We start from the raw sequence: 17,840 nt of genomic DNA, 5'->3' as shown, positions 1-17,840 counted from the left end.
TATAATTTGAATAATAACATTAAAATAATAATAATGCTGTGTGCCGCGCCGCGCCGATAGAGATGTCAACTCTTAATAGATTTATCTGTGGTCATACATCAAAATTATTACGTGTTAGTGTTGTTTAACTGTTTAGTGGGATCGGGGATCATTATCGATTCATTAGTCACCCGCGTCGGCGGTTTTATCGATAACAATGAAAGCTCATCTATTAAACTCTTATACGTCCAGCGGTTCGGGCAATCTTTTCTGTGGGATAAAACGCCTGTTTTTAAAGTCTTATAGAGCGGCATTAAGATTATTCAAGGCAGCTTTGCAATTGCGATTTTAGATTTGAAGTAGAGTGAACGGGTGCTTGGCTAATAGTGTAGGTACGCAAAATATGTAGGAAAAATTTTGTCTGTTAAAATATTATTTTATCTATTGTGATATGCTCTTTACAAATTGAATTAATGAGATTTAGAGCTTTAGAGAGTTTTAGAGCTTTTCTGTAAAAGTTATGTTTATGCAATATTGTTCAAACTTTTCCATAATAAGCTCTAGGTATTATTTTACATAAGTTTGATAGTCCAGTACCTACTTGGATTTGTTATTTCAAATTAATAAAAATTCATTTGAATTTAATCCCAAATTAACCCTCTTTATTATGAAAGCCATTTTTTTCATTTTATCAAACGTTTTGACAACTAATTACGCAATATCAAGTGAATAAATTCCCGTGCAACCGATTATCCTCTCAAATAGGGTTTGATTGTCATCTGTCAAAGTGACAGTGACAGTTCGCTTTGCAATTAAATATTTTGGTTTGTGCACAGCGATTTATTGCAACGGTGAACGGTAAAATATATCAAAATGTCAATACGTCGGAGCAATTAAACAAAACAAACAAGCCCAATTAAATTGATATAATAATTTGCTGAATGTCACTTTATTATTCGAATTGCGTATTTATTTGTAATGAAATATCTCGTGATGGAAAGATTTGTGTGACTATCAAATAGATAGGTTTACTGATAATAGTAGTAGCAGTAGGTAACTACTTATGACTTTTAGTAACTAGAGATTTGCTCTAAGGTGGTCACTCAAAATAAATAGATAAACTAAAAGGAAAAACACGGTCGTTTTAATAAGATGAACTCATGAAATGATTGTGTTGTCACCGGTGTATTGATATGTATACCATGGACGTATAATGATGTACATATACATATTTGAATTAAATCTGTCTGTTTAGAGTGGATCAAAATCGAGTCTAAAAGAGTCAGATTAAGTTTATCGCCAAATCGTCAATCTTTTAATAAAATATATTTATATGTGATGTATCAAAGCTTAAAAACACAGATAAAACATGAGATGAATAATTGTCTCAAGCACGATATTTGTAAAGCCCTGGTGGTTTATTGTTTTACAAGCCCATCTGTGTTTAGAGCGGACAATGACGGGACAAATCGGAGGAATGCACGCCTCTTGTGATTCCTTGATAGAGCGGCAATCTCTCTTGCTGTCACATACCTGACTTATCTCACTACACGATGTAGGTATAAAATATAAATGTTTATTATATAATCGATTTTTTCTTCTTTCGTAAGGGTTTGGTTTCTATGTGAACTATAATCTTGGAAATATAAGCGGTAACGTACTGGCAAGAGAATTTAAACAACAATATGTTATTTGACAAAAGAGGTTGTATATTATGGAGAATACCTACCAAGAGCTTTGTGTAAAAAATACAGCTACTTACTAGCTTATAATTATTATGCTAGCTTATAATTTATGTATATATGATTTTACGACTATGACATCATATTTAACAGTGATATTTGTATACGTAGTATATTATTACTAGCTGCTCCGCGCGGTTTCACCCCTGTGGCTCCACTCCTGTAGGTCGTAGCGTGATGATATATAGCCTTCCTCGATAAATGAGCTATCTAACACCGAAAGAATTTTTCAAATCGGACCAGTATTTCCCGAGATTAGCGCGTTCAAACAAACAAACAAACAAACTCTTCAGCTTTATAATATTAGTATAGATTAGTCTGTGCCCTGTGGTGATATATAACTACTGATATACTAAATGACTCATTTCAATGTATTTTTCTATGTAAAATAGACATCTCAAGGTGTTTTAAACAATCTCACATACGTATTATATTCACGTGTTACCTATATAAATAAACCCTGAAAATTGGCACACATTTCTTGAACAATAGTATTTATTCTAATTAAAAAGAAGGTCGTTTGTATTACATTTCATACAAAACATGAACAACATTAATTCGAATCGACTTCGTACAAGCATAAGTTTAATTATGTGGTGTTATTGAACTTGAGATAGAAATGTTTGGTATAAAAACGTAACAAGGGAGTCATTATAACTTAATTGTAACAAAACTGTTTTAATCAGGGATACATTACAGATTTATTTAACACACATTTAACAGCTTAAAATAATTTCGATACAACCCAAGGATATATGTACCTATATATTTATTTTGTTTAATTTTTTTAATCGTCTAAAATGCATATCAATCAAGTTAAACAGTTGCGTATTAGCACAAGTTACCAGCTACAAATATAACAACAAAGCAGCGGGGTCTGGCGATGTTTCCATGAAATTTTCGTTCCATTGTACGGACACGCAGCGCACTCCATGTTGCGATCATTGTCTTACTGCTTTTTGTGAGGGTAAGTGTGATCCATCACAACGCTACTGCGCGGTTAGGCTGACCTTGGAATGCATTCCGTTACACGTTGGAAGAATTGAAATTAGCTGTACGGGGTGTTCCTTTTTGACTAGAATGTTTAAATTGTGAAACTTTATTTTGAATAGGTTTTGTTAATTCGGGGAAATTTTGATATGATTTGTGTGAATGATACCTATGTAATGTAATGATTTTCTGTATCTATAATTGAGAAAAATAAATTGCTAATTTAATTACTTAATGTATTAAGTATTTACATTTAACATAAACTTTTAACAATAAAACCACCAAATGACAAATTAATTTCAACACATTTAAGATATAGTATATTTTATTCTACGTTTTTATTTTAGTGTTAAATGAACATCACCCTGTGCACAACGGACATAGATTTACAATACGTCATTATTTTAGAAAGATATTGCTGTGTGACCACATTGTCCTTACAGTGGCGCTCAATGGGCAGCCTAATGGTTGTTTATCATTGTTTAAAGCTAGAACAAAATGCGAACAGAGGGGACATGATGTGGCTGAATGGAAACAGATCTGTGCCTCGTTCCGGGAATGAGAAAGTTGACGTTGACACATAAAATGGCGCGAATTGATGGATTGCGACGTTTTGTTTACTTTTTTTTTCGTTTGATAAATTCAAACTGAGTAAAAATATCTAAACATGGTTTAATTATAAAATAAAAAAATTATTGATATAACTTTTATGATATTGCAATTTTATATGTTTTATCCACACTACTCGGAATTCTATTCCCATCTTTTATTAGTAACTTTTTATTTACAGTTTCAATATTTTATTATCATTTTATCTCATCGTACTGCATCACGTATCCTCAAATTTTAAAACATATAAAGATAAAATTTACGCTCGTCTATAGTTTAGAGCTATTAAAAATTTAATGTCCTGTGAGGCAATAAAAGTGAATTGATTTAGTCAATGGAACAAAAATGTACGTTTAGATTCGTAAACTTTAACAATAATGCTTAAATCATTCTTATTTAATTACTTTATAAGCTACACGTTAATACCTAATAGTTTTGTAATGTGTTTCGTTTGAATTTTTAATAGCTTAGGTACATAATACATACCTGCCTAGTAAGATTCAGAATAGATTATTAGGTACTACGGACATGAATATCTAAAGATGAATAGGTATTATCTGTAAATGAAAATTGTGATAAGAACTACCTAGTACGAAAATGATTATAAACCATGGACAGTTTATCGAACATTGACTTTAATCTGATCAAAGTACACTCAGTGCTTAATAAGTACATATTTATGTACTTACCTATTGCAAAATAAATTTTGTTTTTTTGCGACCATACTGACCAATCCTTCAAATTTTTACATTTTTCAGAGTGCGAACGAAAATCATTTATTTATTTATTTATTTATTTATTTATTTAAGTAATACCACATCATACATTATAATATTAAGTTTTATAAAAATACATATTGAACATATCATCTATAATATATGACAATAACGGTTTACATAAATTCAGCTATGACAAAACTTTTACACTAACATACTCTAAAACATGGTTTAAAAAAAAGTCACATGAAACATGATGCGTTGTTTTAAAATATTGAAGCAGATTAAAAATAACAGTAAGATAAAAAAAAAGATAAAATAAGATACTATTTCTTAATACTGTGGGTACGTAAATAATTGAAAACAATTCTTTTAAATTGGGATAGCTGGCTACCGAATACATCAAGACCCGTGACGGTACTGTTAAGTTTGTTGTATAACTTAAGAATTCGGATGAGAGGAGCCTGTGCACCCAAATTAGTTTTGACAAGAGGAATATGGAAGATTCTGTTTATTCGTGTCCTTGGAAATGAATGAGGTACTTGAATACGAATAAGTTTCAAAATATCTTTGCATTGAATATGTCCATTTAATAGCTTATGCAGGAACAAGACATCAGTAAAACATCTTCGATTATGCAAAGATATCATGTTGAATTTGTTAAGACGCTGTTCGTATGGCTGTCTATGAGAGAAACCACTGCTTATAAACGCTAGGTGCCTTGTAAAGGTTCTTTGAATACTCTCAATGCGTTGTGAGTGGACTGTATAAAATGGATTCCATATAAGGCTACCATATTCGAGATGACTGCGCACTAAGGCGTTGTACAAAATTGTTTTAGTTTTTACACCAAAGCAACCCGTGTTTCGCTTGAGAAATCCTAACATCTGGGCAGCTTTAGTGACTGATTTGTTTATTTGAGAAATAAATGTTATGTTTTTATCGATGGTCAAACCGAGATCGCGAATTTCGCTAACTTCTTTTAAAGGTGCGCCGTCAAGCTCGTACATGGCAGCAAGTGGTTTTTTCTTCCTGGTATACCTTATATGAAAACACTTGGATGCATTGAGAGTCATACCATTTACAAGACACCACTCTTTAATTTTATTGAGGTCGTTTTGAACAAGAATGGTGTCAGAAGGTGAGTTTACAGTTTTGTAGATTTTTAAATCGTCAGCGAACATGGACACATTACAGTATTTTATATGGTTATTTATATCGTTCACGAATATGAGAAAAAGCAGGGGTCCTAGGTGAGAGCCCTGAGGGACACCGGTTTGCGCAACGTATGATGCAGAGGAAGAGTTACCGACAGCTACCGACTGTGGCCGATTGTGAAGATACGATTCTAGCCATTTCAGTAAGGGTTCTCCAATCCCGTAATTCACGAGTTTCTGAAGAAGTAGAGTGTGATTGACTTTATCAAAGGCGTTGCTAAAGTCGGTATATATTGCATCGACCTCACGTCCCTGGTCCAATTCCAGACAAATCTCAGTTACAAAAGGAATTAAATTAGTTTGAGTTGAGTGACCCCTCCGGAAGCCATGTTGACTATCTGAAATAAAATTGTCAATATTTTTGGAGATCATGGGATATATAACGGATTCGAAGAGCTTTGAAAAACAAGATAGGATACATATCGGGCGGTAGTTCTTTACATCCATGATATCCCCTTTTTTATAAACGGGTATTACACGAGACTTTTTCCATTCTTCGGGGAAAACTCCATCTTTGAGCGATTTATTAAAAATAATAGTTAGAGGTAATGTTAATCCAGATCTACATCGCTTTATGAAAAGTGGAGGAATGGAGTCAGGCCCAGCTCCCTTATTTATGTCCAGCTTCTGTATTTTTTTCGATATATCAAGCTCAGATAATTTTATAGATGTCACAAATTGATCACTACCCTCTTGAAGCGATATTTTATTCATATCGAGGGATTGTTGGCATGAGTAAATAGAAGAGAAATGTCTAGAGAATAGATTAGCGATTTCAGGTTCAGAATTCACCACGTAGTCATCCAATTTCATACAAGAAGGAAGCTGCGAATGGCCACCTCTTTTGTGTTTGATAAAACTCCAAAAACGTTTAGGGTTTTCATTAATATTTGATTCAATGTTCTTTTTGTAATTAGTATAACAATCATCGTACTGTTTATGACATCGCTTCCTAATAAGTTTGTACTCTATCTCATCACGTGGATTTCTATATATACGATATCGTCTGTGAATCTTATCCTTTTCGCGAAGTGATTTTATGAGAATTGAACTAAACCATATCGGGTATTTGGATTTAGTGTAGGACGTTTTAGGTACAAATCTGCTTATTATAATGTTCAGGATATCATAAAACTCAGATACCATACTATTAACGTTTTCAAAGACACAAAGCTTTTGGGCCCAATCTATACTCCAAAGCTCTTTCAATATGGCAGTGTAGTCGGCTTTGTAAAAATTCAATTTGGGGGCACCCCTCGTTCGTAAAAAGGACAAATTAGGAAACTGAATATTTAATAATAAACTAGGATGGTTAGGGTAACTTTTGCTTAATGATTCGGGAGCAGCCATTACATGGATATGAGATAAATTGCTTAAAATTATATCCAAGAAACGGTTATCGCTATTACTGACACAGTTATATTGTTTTAAGTTATTAATAGACATGAAATCAATCAAGGCATGACCTAAATTATTATTGTAATTGAAGGGTGTCATAAAGGTGTCGTTACTGAGCAACCTCCAATCAATAAATCCTAGATTAAAATCGCCAAGAATTAATAAGTCGTCACTCAGATTTGCCGCTCTATCAATATTGTCTAAGAAACTCTTTAGTGTCTCAGTTTTGACTGGAGGAGGCATATAAACAACACAAATAGAAAGCTTTTTTACTATCTGACCAACATTGAAGTGTATGGTGACCCATAAATCTTCAACATCTGATTCCCAAGACTGAATTCGATACGATGAATATTCATGATATACAGCCAACAACACCCCACCCCCATCCAATTTAGTATTACTAGAGCTGGCACGGTCCCTACGAGTTAAATCATATTACTTACACAGAATTACTTGAAAATATAGTTTGATTTAGTACCATTGCATACAAAAGCATATTACATTTCTATGCCCAAGTCAAACTTTAACTTAAACAAATTTCTAATTCCATCCCCCGTTGATCGAGAAACAAAAACCAAAATTGGAAACAATAAATCTGACAATACTACAATTTCGTACAACCAAAACAAATTAAGGATTTCTTTGTGGACGATATTCTTTCAATTTTGACCATTCAGGGGCACCATAAAACTGAAGATGCCAAAATATATGAGCGCTGTAAAACTTGGGTGACCGGCTTTGTGTCACACACAATAAGTTTATTGTCGACTATCGTTTTACGAGAACGTGGCTAACATTAGTTTAAATTAAACAGTTTATTTCCTAGTTCAGTTTCCAATGTTTACGAAGTATTATTAGAAGTTTTTGGATAATGTGTAATGTGGCGAAAAATCTGCAATCTATAAGTACCTAATATGTAGTTGGATATTCTTGTAATTATTACTCAATAATCAATTACCAACATTATCTGTCAAAATATGTCTTATTTTATGAAAATTATAATCCCACCAAAAACATTTTCATGTAAAATGTTGCCAAGACGAGCCCATATGACTCGCACTGTCAAAAAGTTATCAGATCTCATGTAGAGCCAAGCTTCTAACACTACACGCCCTAACTCTTCAAGGCCTAACTTCACAAACTCTACACCTTAGTCAAAATATGTGGCTTGGCCATTTCGCTACATTCACATCGGCGTAAGGTGAAAAATTAATTCACTGTTCATTACTTTTGTGTTATACAATAGTTCTTGTAGTAACGAACGGCCAAGCCACATATTTTGACTAAGGTGTAGAGTTTGTGAAGTTAGGCCTTGTAGAGTTAGGGCGTGTAGTGTTAGAAGCTTGGCTCTACATGAGATCTGATAACTTTTTGACAGTGCGAGTCATATGGGCTCGTCTTGGCAACATTTTACATGAAAATGTTTTTGGTGGGATTTCATTTCTTTTTGTAAGTTGTTTGTAACAATTTTTTTTTTTATTTTTAGCTACTGTGTGGACGTAAGAGGCAGGAGACGTTCGCAACACTTCTATTCATTTATATTTATATGATCTGATCTGAAGTATATGTCTCAATATATGTCGATAAAATTTTTAAATTTTTTTTTTTAACAAGGAGTACCTATACATATATATATCTAGGGGAACCAAGTTTTAGATTATTAGATTAGACCTCTAGCGTCATCAAAATTTAATTTAAAATTACAGGTCTCATACAAACTCCCATCCCCTAGTTTAAGGGGTTGGGGATGAAAGTTACAAGTTTTTTAATTTTTTTGTTGTTTGTGTGCTTATACCAGCTTACATACAAAATTTCAGCTTTCTAGGACATTAGGAAATACCTTAAGAATTTTGATGATCATCAGTGAGTCAGTGACGAAATTAGCGTTTTTTAGATATAAATAAAATCTGAAGTATAAAAGCTAATGTAATTAAAACTTAATATGTTCAATAAGTCCGCTATTGACAATATATCCCGAAAATTTTGTTGATCTAGCATAATCCAAACCCAAGTTATGAGGGTTCAAAAAAACGTCGAAGCGCTTCGAGAAAAGGTAGGTAGTGCCCGTGCGTTTCGCTTGGCTCGTCTTGGCGGGGGCACTACCGTGCCCCCAGATCTCGAAAATACTGCGAAGTATGTGTAGTTGTAGTATCTGTTTTTATTAAAATATGATTTATAACAATATACATAGTTTCATTTTATTACCTTTTGTCATGACGAAATTCAAACTGTCTAAACAATGAATTATTTTAATTGCAGTAAGACACAAATTTAACAAATTAAACTTAAAATGATCGTTGTACAGCTTAACAAATGAAATAACAGTAGGTATAATATATTGTGTATTTGTAGATAAATCACGAATGTAGATACAACTAGGTAACACTTTCTCACATAATATTAAAAATATTGAAATATATTACTCAAGCGCTAAACCACAACTTGGACCTACACAGTCCATGAAATCAAAACATTTCCTAATTTGTACATTTTATTAATTAATATGTTTTTGTTTTAAATGTGTTTTTTGTTTACAACTTTCAGGTTTAGTGACGTAACAATGACGGTATTGTTTTACGACTGTGCTTTGTTTACGAATGGGCAATATAAACAATTGTAAAATATAATTTATGGCGGCTTGCGCCCAAATATTTATTGGTTCGAAAGAGTTGAGTGACAGGTTTCTTGTGAATATTGAGTCGAATTGATAGACTATTCTAATAAATTATTGATTTATCTTAACCTGTTTTAATTATTATTTATTTGCTTGGTTAATTTTGCTTTCAAAATAGCTGTATTTAATAGTTAGGTTATGTGATGTTAATTCTACCCATATGAAACTGAAAGCTTCAAAGCTGAAGCATTCTTGACGCTCGCGCTAGAGGCATTGAAGGATGTAGACGAAATGATATTATATTTTATCGTGTAGCTATGTTTAAATGTATGATCGGTATAGTACCTATGAATTGTTATACAGATAGATTACATATATTTATATATTATAATTAACACAATACATATTAATCTTGATAGACAATTTAAGAGCAAGGTGGGGCGAGCGGTTATTTAACCCTTGGCATGCCTGGTAGGGTCTGTCAGACCCACACCAACGCGCGAACCGTTGTAGTTCGTTTAAATTTGAATTTCGCGCCTCACCGTTTTTAGTAGCTGGCCGTTACTAACCGCGAAATACCCTCCGCCCACTTCCTCAGCCCGAGGCGAGCTATGAGCGTAAAAGGATGTGCTTAAAGTGCGTGCGGGTCCCACAGACCCCACCAGGCATACGGCGTGACTTTATTTTGTAAGTATTTATTTTGCTTTTTTCTTATAAATATTGGAATTTGGCGTTAAATAATATTAGTTTGTACATTACATTATCCTATTTTATTGGTTTTTTCAGTTTAATCATGAATAAACAACTAACAGACGAGGATATAGCTAGTTCATTATGTTGGATAAGGAAGACTTAGTTGCATTTGATTGAGGAGGAAGAAAATGATGCAGGCTCCACATCTTCGGATACTGAAATGGAGGTGCCTCTGTCCATCCATTAGTACATTTGTGAGACAATTAGTTGTCACATTTGTCTTGACTACTCGATTTTTCCATGCGCAAAGTGTTACCAAACCAAAGCTTTACAAAGTGTAAATGCAAGTGATGAAGACTAATTATTTTGTTATTTAAATAAAGACTAGATAGTGCCTTACACTGGATTAAAGTCTGATTATGATCTCATTATTTTTGATACTAATTATATGTTAACAAAGTTATAGTCATGAAATGTTGCTTAAAAATGTGAGTTAAAGTTTAATTTCAAATATTTTAATAAAGTTGATTAATTTCTAATGTGATTTTTATTATTATCTCTTTTTTGCCCTTTAAGCATGCGTCTTGAATCATTAAATCACCTTACATAATAAAATTTATAGAAAAAAATACAATTTTAAAATCGGGGTCTGAGAGACCCACCAGGCATAGAGTGTAACATATGCCCACCAGGCATGCCAAGGGTTAATGCATTTTATTTCATTTGATTCCGTAGTATTTTTATGAGCATGTGTGTTTTATAAACTAATGTCTTACCTCTATAGATCTAATAGAATTACATCAAATGCACATGCATAACAAGTATTCTATTGTTGTTTATAAATTAGGGAATTATATTCGTTGGGCACCTGTTGACGGATCCTGTAGCATGGTAATTGATGAGCAGGGACCCCTGGGGCAGGGTCACGCTGTGCGCATGCAAGTTAGAGGCTGATCGATGGTAGGGAATAGTAGGTACTACGGGAATATGTATATGTTAGGACTTAGGGGGTTAGGTGGTATGATTGAGATATCACAATGTTATAATAGGTAGGTATTTTTTATACTGTATGACTTTTCCTAACTATTAACTTTTGTATCATAAAGGTTTATGTTATCATAAAGGTTTATGTCACAATGGCGTTACATACGGTCGTTTGAAATAGTTATGTAGGCTTATATAGCTATAGTAGGCTAATAGTTATGTAGCTACCTTTTCAATAATTTGTAATTGGTTGGAGTAATAAACAGTGATTCCTTTTTATATTAAAATTAATGATTGAGTTTGTTAAGTATGTGTTTTTGTTTTTATTTTTTTCCTATAAATTAACCCTTAACAGACAACGTGGATAAAACAGCGAGTCTCTCTTAACTTAAGCCGGTGCACCATACCTCATACCGTAACCGACTCCACGCTTGCCAAAATAAAACATTAATATTATAACATATTAATTCAATAACTACACCTGCCTTAATGAGAGAACTTTTCTACCTGCCCCAAGCATGCCCCTATCAAAATCAAGATATCCGAATACCTTAATTACTTTATCATGCTTTGTCAAGAACTGAGATAAACATTTGATGTAAGGATATTTTAAACGCAATGCGACAATAATTGATATTAAAATTAAAAGAAATAAGTAGTGATGCAGACGAAGTAATATATTGTGTCCACATTACAAAAGCTACTCGTGAGTTTTAAAAAGTGTACCTACATGTTGTTATAGACCGGGAGATACTGACACAAAATTTCGAGCCATTTGTAACAGGATGGCGGTTCTACAGGGGTCTTAGTACGCAATGACAAAAAGAAAAATGATGGTGTGAATGCTGGTACCGGTGGGTTAGTCGCGTGGGCGTTAATCGAACTCGTCGGAAAAATAGCGAAAGTCAAACGATTTGTAACACAAAAATTTTAGAATTTACCGATAGCCCATAAAAAAGAAGTAGGCGGTAGTGTCATGCCATACTTTTCCGGTATGACTTACAGCCCGCCATACCGACGCGAATGTGTTGATTTAAAAAAAACAATTATTCAACCATTTGTACCAAGCTAACTTTTGCACAGGTAACCATCGTCGTGCAGCCATTTACGAAAATCGCCATGCCATACTTTTCGGACGATTCCAAATGGTCGCCATACCGCCGAAAATCTGCAAAAATTTTTTATTTCGCCTATCTTTTTGTACCAGTATTGCATTTGACTTTTTGGAGAGTATTTGATAAAATGTGACCATTATTATATTTGCCATACTTCTAGTAGGGGGAAAAAGTGCTGTCATACTTGAAAAATAAATTTATTATTAATTTATATACTTAAGTGAAGATTTCCAACACCTAGATCTTTGAAATTTTGTATTTATATTTGTTGATCCTCAAACTTACAGGAAAAATAAGTGCCATACTGTTACAAATCGTTTGACTTTCGCTATTTTCCGATGAGTTCGACTAACGCCCACGCGACTAAGCCGCCGGTACCAGCGTTCACACCATCATTTTTCTTTTTGTCATTGCGTACTAAGAACCCTGTAGAACCGCCATCCTGTTACAAATGACTCGAAATTTTGTGTCAGTATCTCCCGGTCTATTATTATCTTATATATAAAATTCTCGTGTCACAATGTTAGTCTGCATACTCCTCCGAAACGGGTGGACCGATTCTCATGAAATTTTCTGTGCATATCGGGTAAGTCTGAGAATCGGCCAACATCTATTTTTCATATGTACCACGGGGCGGGGGTACCAAGCCGGGGCGGACCGCTAGTTATTTATAAATGTTTGCTCTACACGCTCTGTATTTAAAACATGTTTGATCATTTTGATGAGGAAAGTAAGGTCTTGTCAATTGTCAAGAAGAATTGGAAATTGACCTTATAGATCTTTCTGATATTGTGATTTGACTCTTTATTATTGTAATTTATTTAACTTTTCTTAATATTTAAGCACTAATACAAAATACAAGCCATTAAAGATAATATCACACAAACATTGTGTCTAATTACCAATCGAACAGTTTCAGCTGACCCAAAAAAACGACCCCTAAATCTATAAGTTGTAACATTAGAAAAATTAGAGAACAAACATGACTTAAAACTAACAAGTACGTAATTGCAAGCAAACGCTCACAGAGCACAGTGGGACGCCTATTATATCTTCAAAGAATAAACTTAAAAGAATACAGTTAATTTTGAACTCTATTTGTACACAAATAGGGGTGAATTAGGTGTTTAGTTTGGCAGGAGGGTTGGGGTGGAAATGTAACGTCAAGTATAATGGGGTAGTGGAAGGTGTTTTGGATATTTTGTTACTTAATTGTCTGTTTTAAAGTTTACTAGCACAGATAATATAGGTACCAGTGTACCTACTGGTTAAGGGAAGACTTAAAAGTTATATTTTTTGTGAAATTATCGAGATAATTGTATTATTATCAATTGTGTTAATTTAATTATTTATAGCATAGCAAGGACATGATGTAACGAGATAATATTATAAACATTATTTGCTAGACATTGTAATTATGTGCTACATGGAAACGTGATGTAATTTAAAAATAAATAGTATATCATGGTATTTTCTGATGTTTGAGTCTCCCCGTGACCACGCTCGCTGTAAAGTGTTCGAAACGTCGGGAAAATAATAGAATGAATAAATCGCGTTTAAAATCCGTTAAAAAGTCTTTAATTTCTAAATAGTATATCATGATCAAAGTTATAATACCTTGTGTTAAATATTTCTTATCGAAGCTCCTCAATTCAATACTTACTGGTCAAGCGTGAACCCGTTGGGCTAAAAGCCAGAGTATTTTATAATAAATTAAATATTTTACTTTCTTTGTGATCAAGTGGTAAAAATTTAACGATCCCGTCCCTATAAAGTTATTAACAAGCTCTTTAATTGGTTTTTATACCCATAGACCATTTTATGGGACCATTATCAGTCAACATATTTTGGGCGTAATGTAGTAGTAGGTATATTTCAAAGGAGATAGTGTAAAGAGTTTTTTTAATAATAACTAGCAGTCCGCCCCGGCTTCGCCCGTGGTACATATTTACGTTTTCTCTACATAAGAACCATCCTCGTACTTCAAGGAATATAATAAAAAAAGAATTATCGAAATCGGTTCAGCCGTTCTCGAGTTATGCGCTTACCAACACATTTTGCAATTCATTTTTATATACATATATACATATAAGAAGATTATATCTATGCTCTGTCTACAATGTGCAATACTTACTTGTATTTGCTTGAAATAACCCAAATACTTAGAACATTAAAAATGCAGCTTTTTTGGTGTCGGATTCGTCTGAAATATGACACAGGTCACAGGGGAAGGTTAAGATAAAGTTATTGGACATTGTTTAGATCTTAAGAGCACCATTATTGAACCCGCGGTCTGTACCTAGCTAGTATAATAAAATCGTAGTGTATACCCTCTTTATTTTCTCTATTAGGTCGCGATCGTAGTAAACATTCCTGTTTTTCAGTATTAGAAGCAATCATTTTAATTTTTTACTAATCGAATAGTAGTCTAAAACTTAATTGAAAAACTCGTCCAACTACCCATAAAGGTTAAGTACTGTTTGACATTGGTCGTAATAAATGTCAAAAAACAAAATTGTCTATGGTGCCCGGGTGACATTTTGTAAATTGATTACGCCATAACATTTTTAATGGCGGACCACGGATGCACTGCCTTCCCACTGTTTCATATTTTATTTACAAAACATATCTTTGTTTATTTTATAGTCTAAAGGGAATAACATTAAGAATTCATGTAAAAAGAGTCGTTAAAACATCAACGCGAAATGTCTGCTTTAAAAATTGTGTATTTGTCCTAAAAAAATTAACGACTCTTACAACAAAACCAAGTTACAAAAACGTTCACTTCAACTGTTGGTTTCATGTTACATTTTGGTCTTCATCTTTAAATTATTATATTCTTATGAATTTTGCATTATTCGCTTTATCGAAGTAAATATAAGCTACTTAATAATAGTAGAATGCTCTATGCTTTATCATGCTTATAGATATCAATTCTTTCAAGTTTCGTATGCGACAAAAAGCCAATGTCCTTCAAGATTCTTTTAATCCATAATCAATCAATCATGAATCAACTCAATTCACGTAAAATTTTGGAACTTGAAAACATAAAAAAATAGAAACAGACAAATTAGAATTGTTTAAGCACAATATAATAACTATAGTAGTGTAAGTAACAAGGTAAAAGTGACAATATCTAAGGTTTCAAGGCCTTTACATATTCCTCAAGAGTCAAGATGGTAACCGAAGGTGTGGCGAGACGGATAATGTCCAGTAATTGATACGGAACCACCATACTATCTGAAATGGACACATTCTATTTTATGGACAATAAAATATTTATAACCGCGATATCATCACGTAATTTTAATTGCGGCCCACCGCGCGTTAATTTGGCCTTTACTGCCTTTACTTATTTTGTCGTCGATTTCTATAAGTTATAGATTAAGTTCTATAGCGTGTTATTTATGGGGATATTGGCTACGTGTAGAAGCCACAGTAAAGATAATTTTAATTACCTTTTAACGAAACACTTTGACTCACTGAAAGTTTTGTTTGGGATAATGTTGAGGCAGTTATGTGTCAAGCGAAGAAACGAACAAGATTATTTAACAATTATAGTAATATCTAATTTTGGTGTCATTTAAAAATATTAAAAGTATTAAAAAATAATTAAAATGAAACAAAAAAATAAAAAATATCTTGAGCAATTTTTTTTTATTAGGTAAGTACATTGTATTCAAAATCATGGAAAAAGGCACCAAATTGTAGCCAATTAAATAAATTACATCTGCATCGTTAAACGGAACATCCGTCTCAATAAAGCACAATACTATCTATTTGTCACCAATATCGCCGTGTTTAATCATAACTTATACAATTAGTGAACGTAACGAGTAAACATCGCGCACGCGCTGCCCAGCTGCCCGCAGCGACTTCCTCTGATCTTTGACTTGGACAATTGCACGCATCTGCCGTCTTGACAGCCCTCATCACCTCCCCAATTAATGGTGACCTCTCATACCCTCACTTGTCATATCGCGGACTGCGCAGATGCAGGTCATGATACACTGGCCGTGTTCCCGTATGAACAACACCTATTTTCTCTTTAAATGACGCTTATATATTTTGATTTAAGGTCGATTTTTCTATAGATAGGGAACGAAGTCAGTTTGTAAGGAAATATGTTACTCAATCCCCTGTTGTCGCGAGATTATGAATTGAAGTGGTTCGCGATCAACTAGGTGCTTCCGTCGCATCAGCTGTTTATGAACTTCATCATCTTTGTATACATATGAGTAATAACATTACTTGAACTACAAACTAGTCAACAATATGATTATCCTTCTTTTTAACTTCTGAAAAGACAATCAGTCTTGACAGTAAATTGTCAAGACTGATCTTAAAATGTAAATAAAAATTATAAAACTAAACAACGATGACTCAAAGACAACATAAAATCCTGGGTGCAAAAAAAGGTAAGAAAAATAAAGATGAAGAAATCGCGCGGAAACCAATCGTGTTCAGTTGTGTCGACACCGACAAAATGGCATCTGCAAGTTCGAAAGCTAAAATGAATTTGACGAGTAAAAAAGAAAATTCCAGGGAGTTTAGCTCTTACTTTTATGGAAAGAAGAAAAATACGGATCCCCTTTACATAGCAACGTCTCACGAAGAGAAAAAGCCATTGTCTAAAAAGAGTCGAGTTATATCCACGTACCCAACTTTAATCCAGGGTCTCCGCTGGAGTCCATCCGTTGAAAGTTATGACGAGGATTATCAAGAGGAAGAACAAAATGTTATCTGCAGAAACTGTCAGAAACAAAGTTACAATACAGACTGGAGAGATAACATGAAAACTATCAGAGATAATATAAGGAGATTCGTTGATAGCAGCACAATGACGCCTCGACTGAACGATGCGTCGTGTGGAGCTTGCTCACCTCAATCACAGGCTTCGTATACATCCTCAGTTTCAATATCATCAGATATCGCAACCAGAGATGTATCAAACACCCAGGTACGTTATCCAGCCTCTCGTGTCCTCAAGACGCGGGATTACGAATCCAATTTAAACTACAAATATTACGAGAGGAAAACTCCATGTGTGATACCAGAAACTGATTATATAGATGACTCTGAAGTACAATCATATATAACACCGCCAAGCGTGAGACGAACTAGGTTACCACTATGTCGAAAGACTGCCATACCATCTGACCAGTGTGATAATCCCAGAAAGATCTTGTACAATGAGGGCATTAGTGACATAGTAGCTAATAACTTTCCCAATTACGGCGCTTATGAAAATCGCATGCAAGAACCAATTAGACCGAAAAGAAATTACAATAAACCTTCTGTTTTCAGTAGGGGCATTCCATACGCGCATCGGAAGCAATCAAAATATCACTATGATTGTAATGAACACGATTTTAAGTCATATCGCTGTGATATTGAAGACGAGGTGAAGCATTTAGTGGCCAAGCCGAAGGTACTGAGGTATTGTCAAGCAAAGAAACCAAATAATGGAGATGTTCCCATAAGGATGCCGAAGAAAGTGTTGAGCTCTGAGAGGGATATAGATTCGTATATTAAAAGAAGACATCGTAAATTTTTTTGATACGATTTTGTCAATTTAAAAATGTTAAAGTATTTTGTAAATACCAAATATAATATGACTTTCATTTTGATTTATTTTATTTTTTTCGAAATTCAGAAAGGACCATAAGGTATCAATATTTAATTTTGCTAAGAACTGTGCTTCATTTCGTTTTCTGTAGTGATAATTGATTTTGTAATAAAAAAAAATCTGTTTGAGTTAGAATTAGAAAATATATAAA

At 33.6% G+C, this 17,840-nt stretch overlaps 1 protein-coding gene across 1 annotated transcript; it reads left to right on the top strand.

Annotated features, from left to right (window-relative positions):
• Positions 1-16,438: 16,438 nt before the first annotated feature.
• LOC149909237 (uncharacterized) lies at positions 16,439-17,620 on the top strand. The gene has a single exon (XM_090101537.1). The coding sequence runs from the start codon at positions 16,439-16,441 to the stop codon at positions 17,618-17,620; it is 1,182 nt and encodes a 393-aa protein (XP_089957663.1).
• The last annotated feature ends 220 nt before the right edge of the window (positions 17,621-17,840 follow it).

This window comes from Colias eurytheme, chromosome 4, assembly GCF_061535395.1.
Source record: "Colias eurytheme isolate Ceu_HAF_F1 chromosome 4, ilColEury1 Martin Lab GWU primary, whole genome shotgun sequence".
NCBI classification, from domain to species: domain Eukaryota; kingdom Metazoa; phylum Arthropoda; class Insecta; order Lepidoptera; family Pieridae; genus Colias; species Colias eurytheme.
Note: the sequence above shows the minus strand (reverse complement) of the source record. Positions and strands in the feature narration are given on the sequence as shown.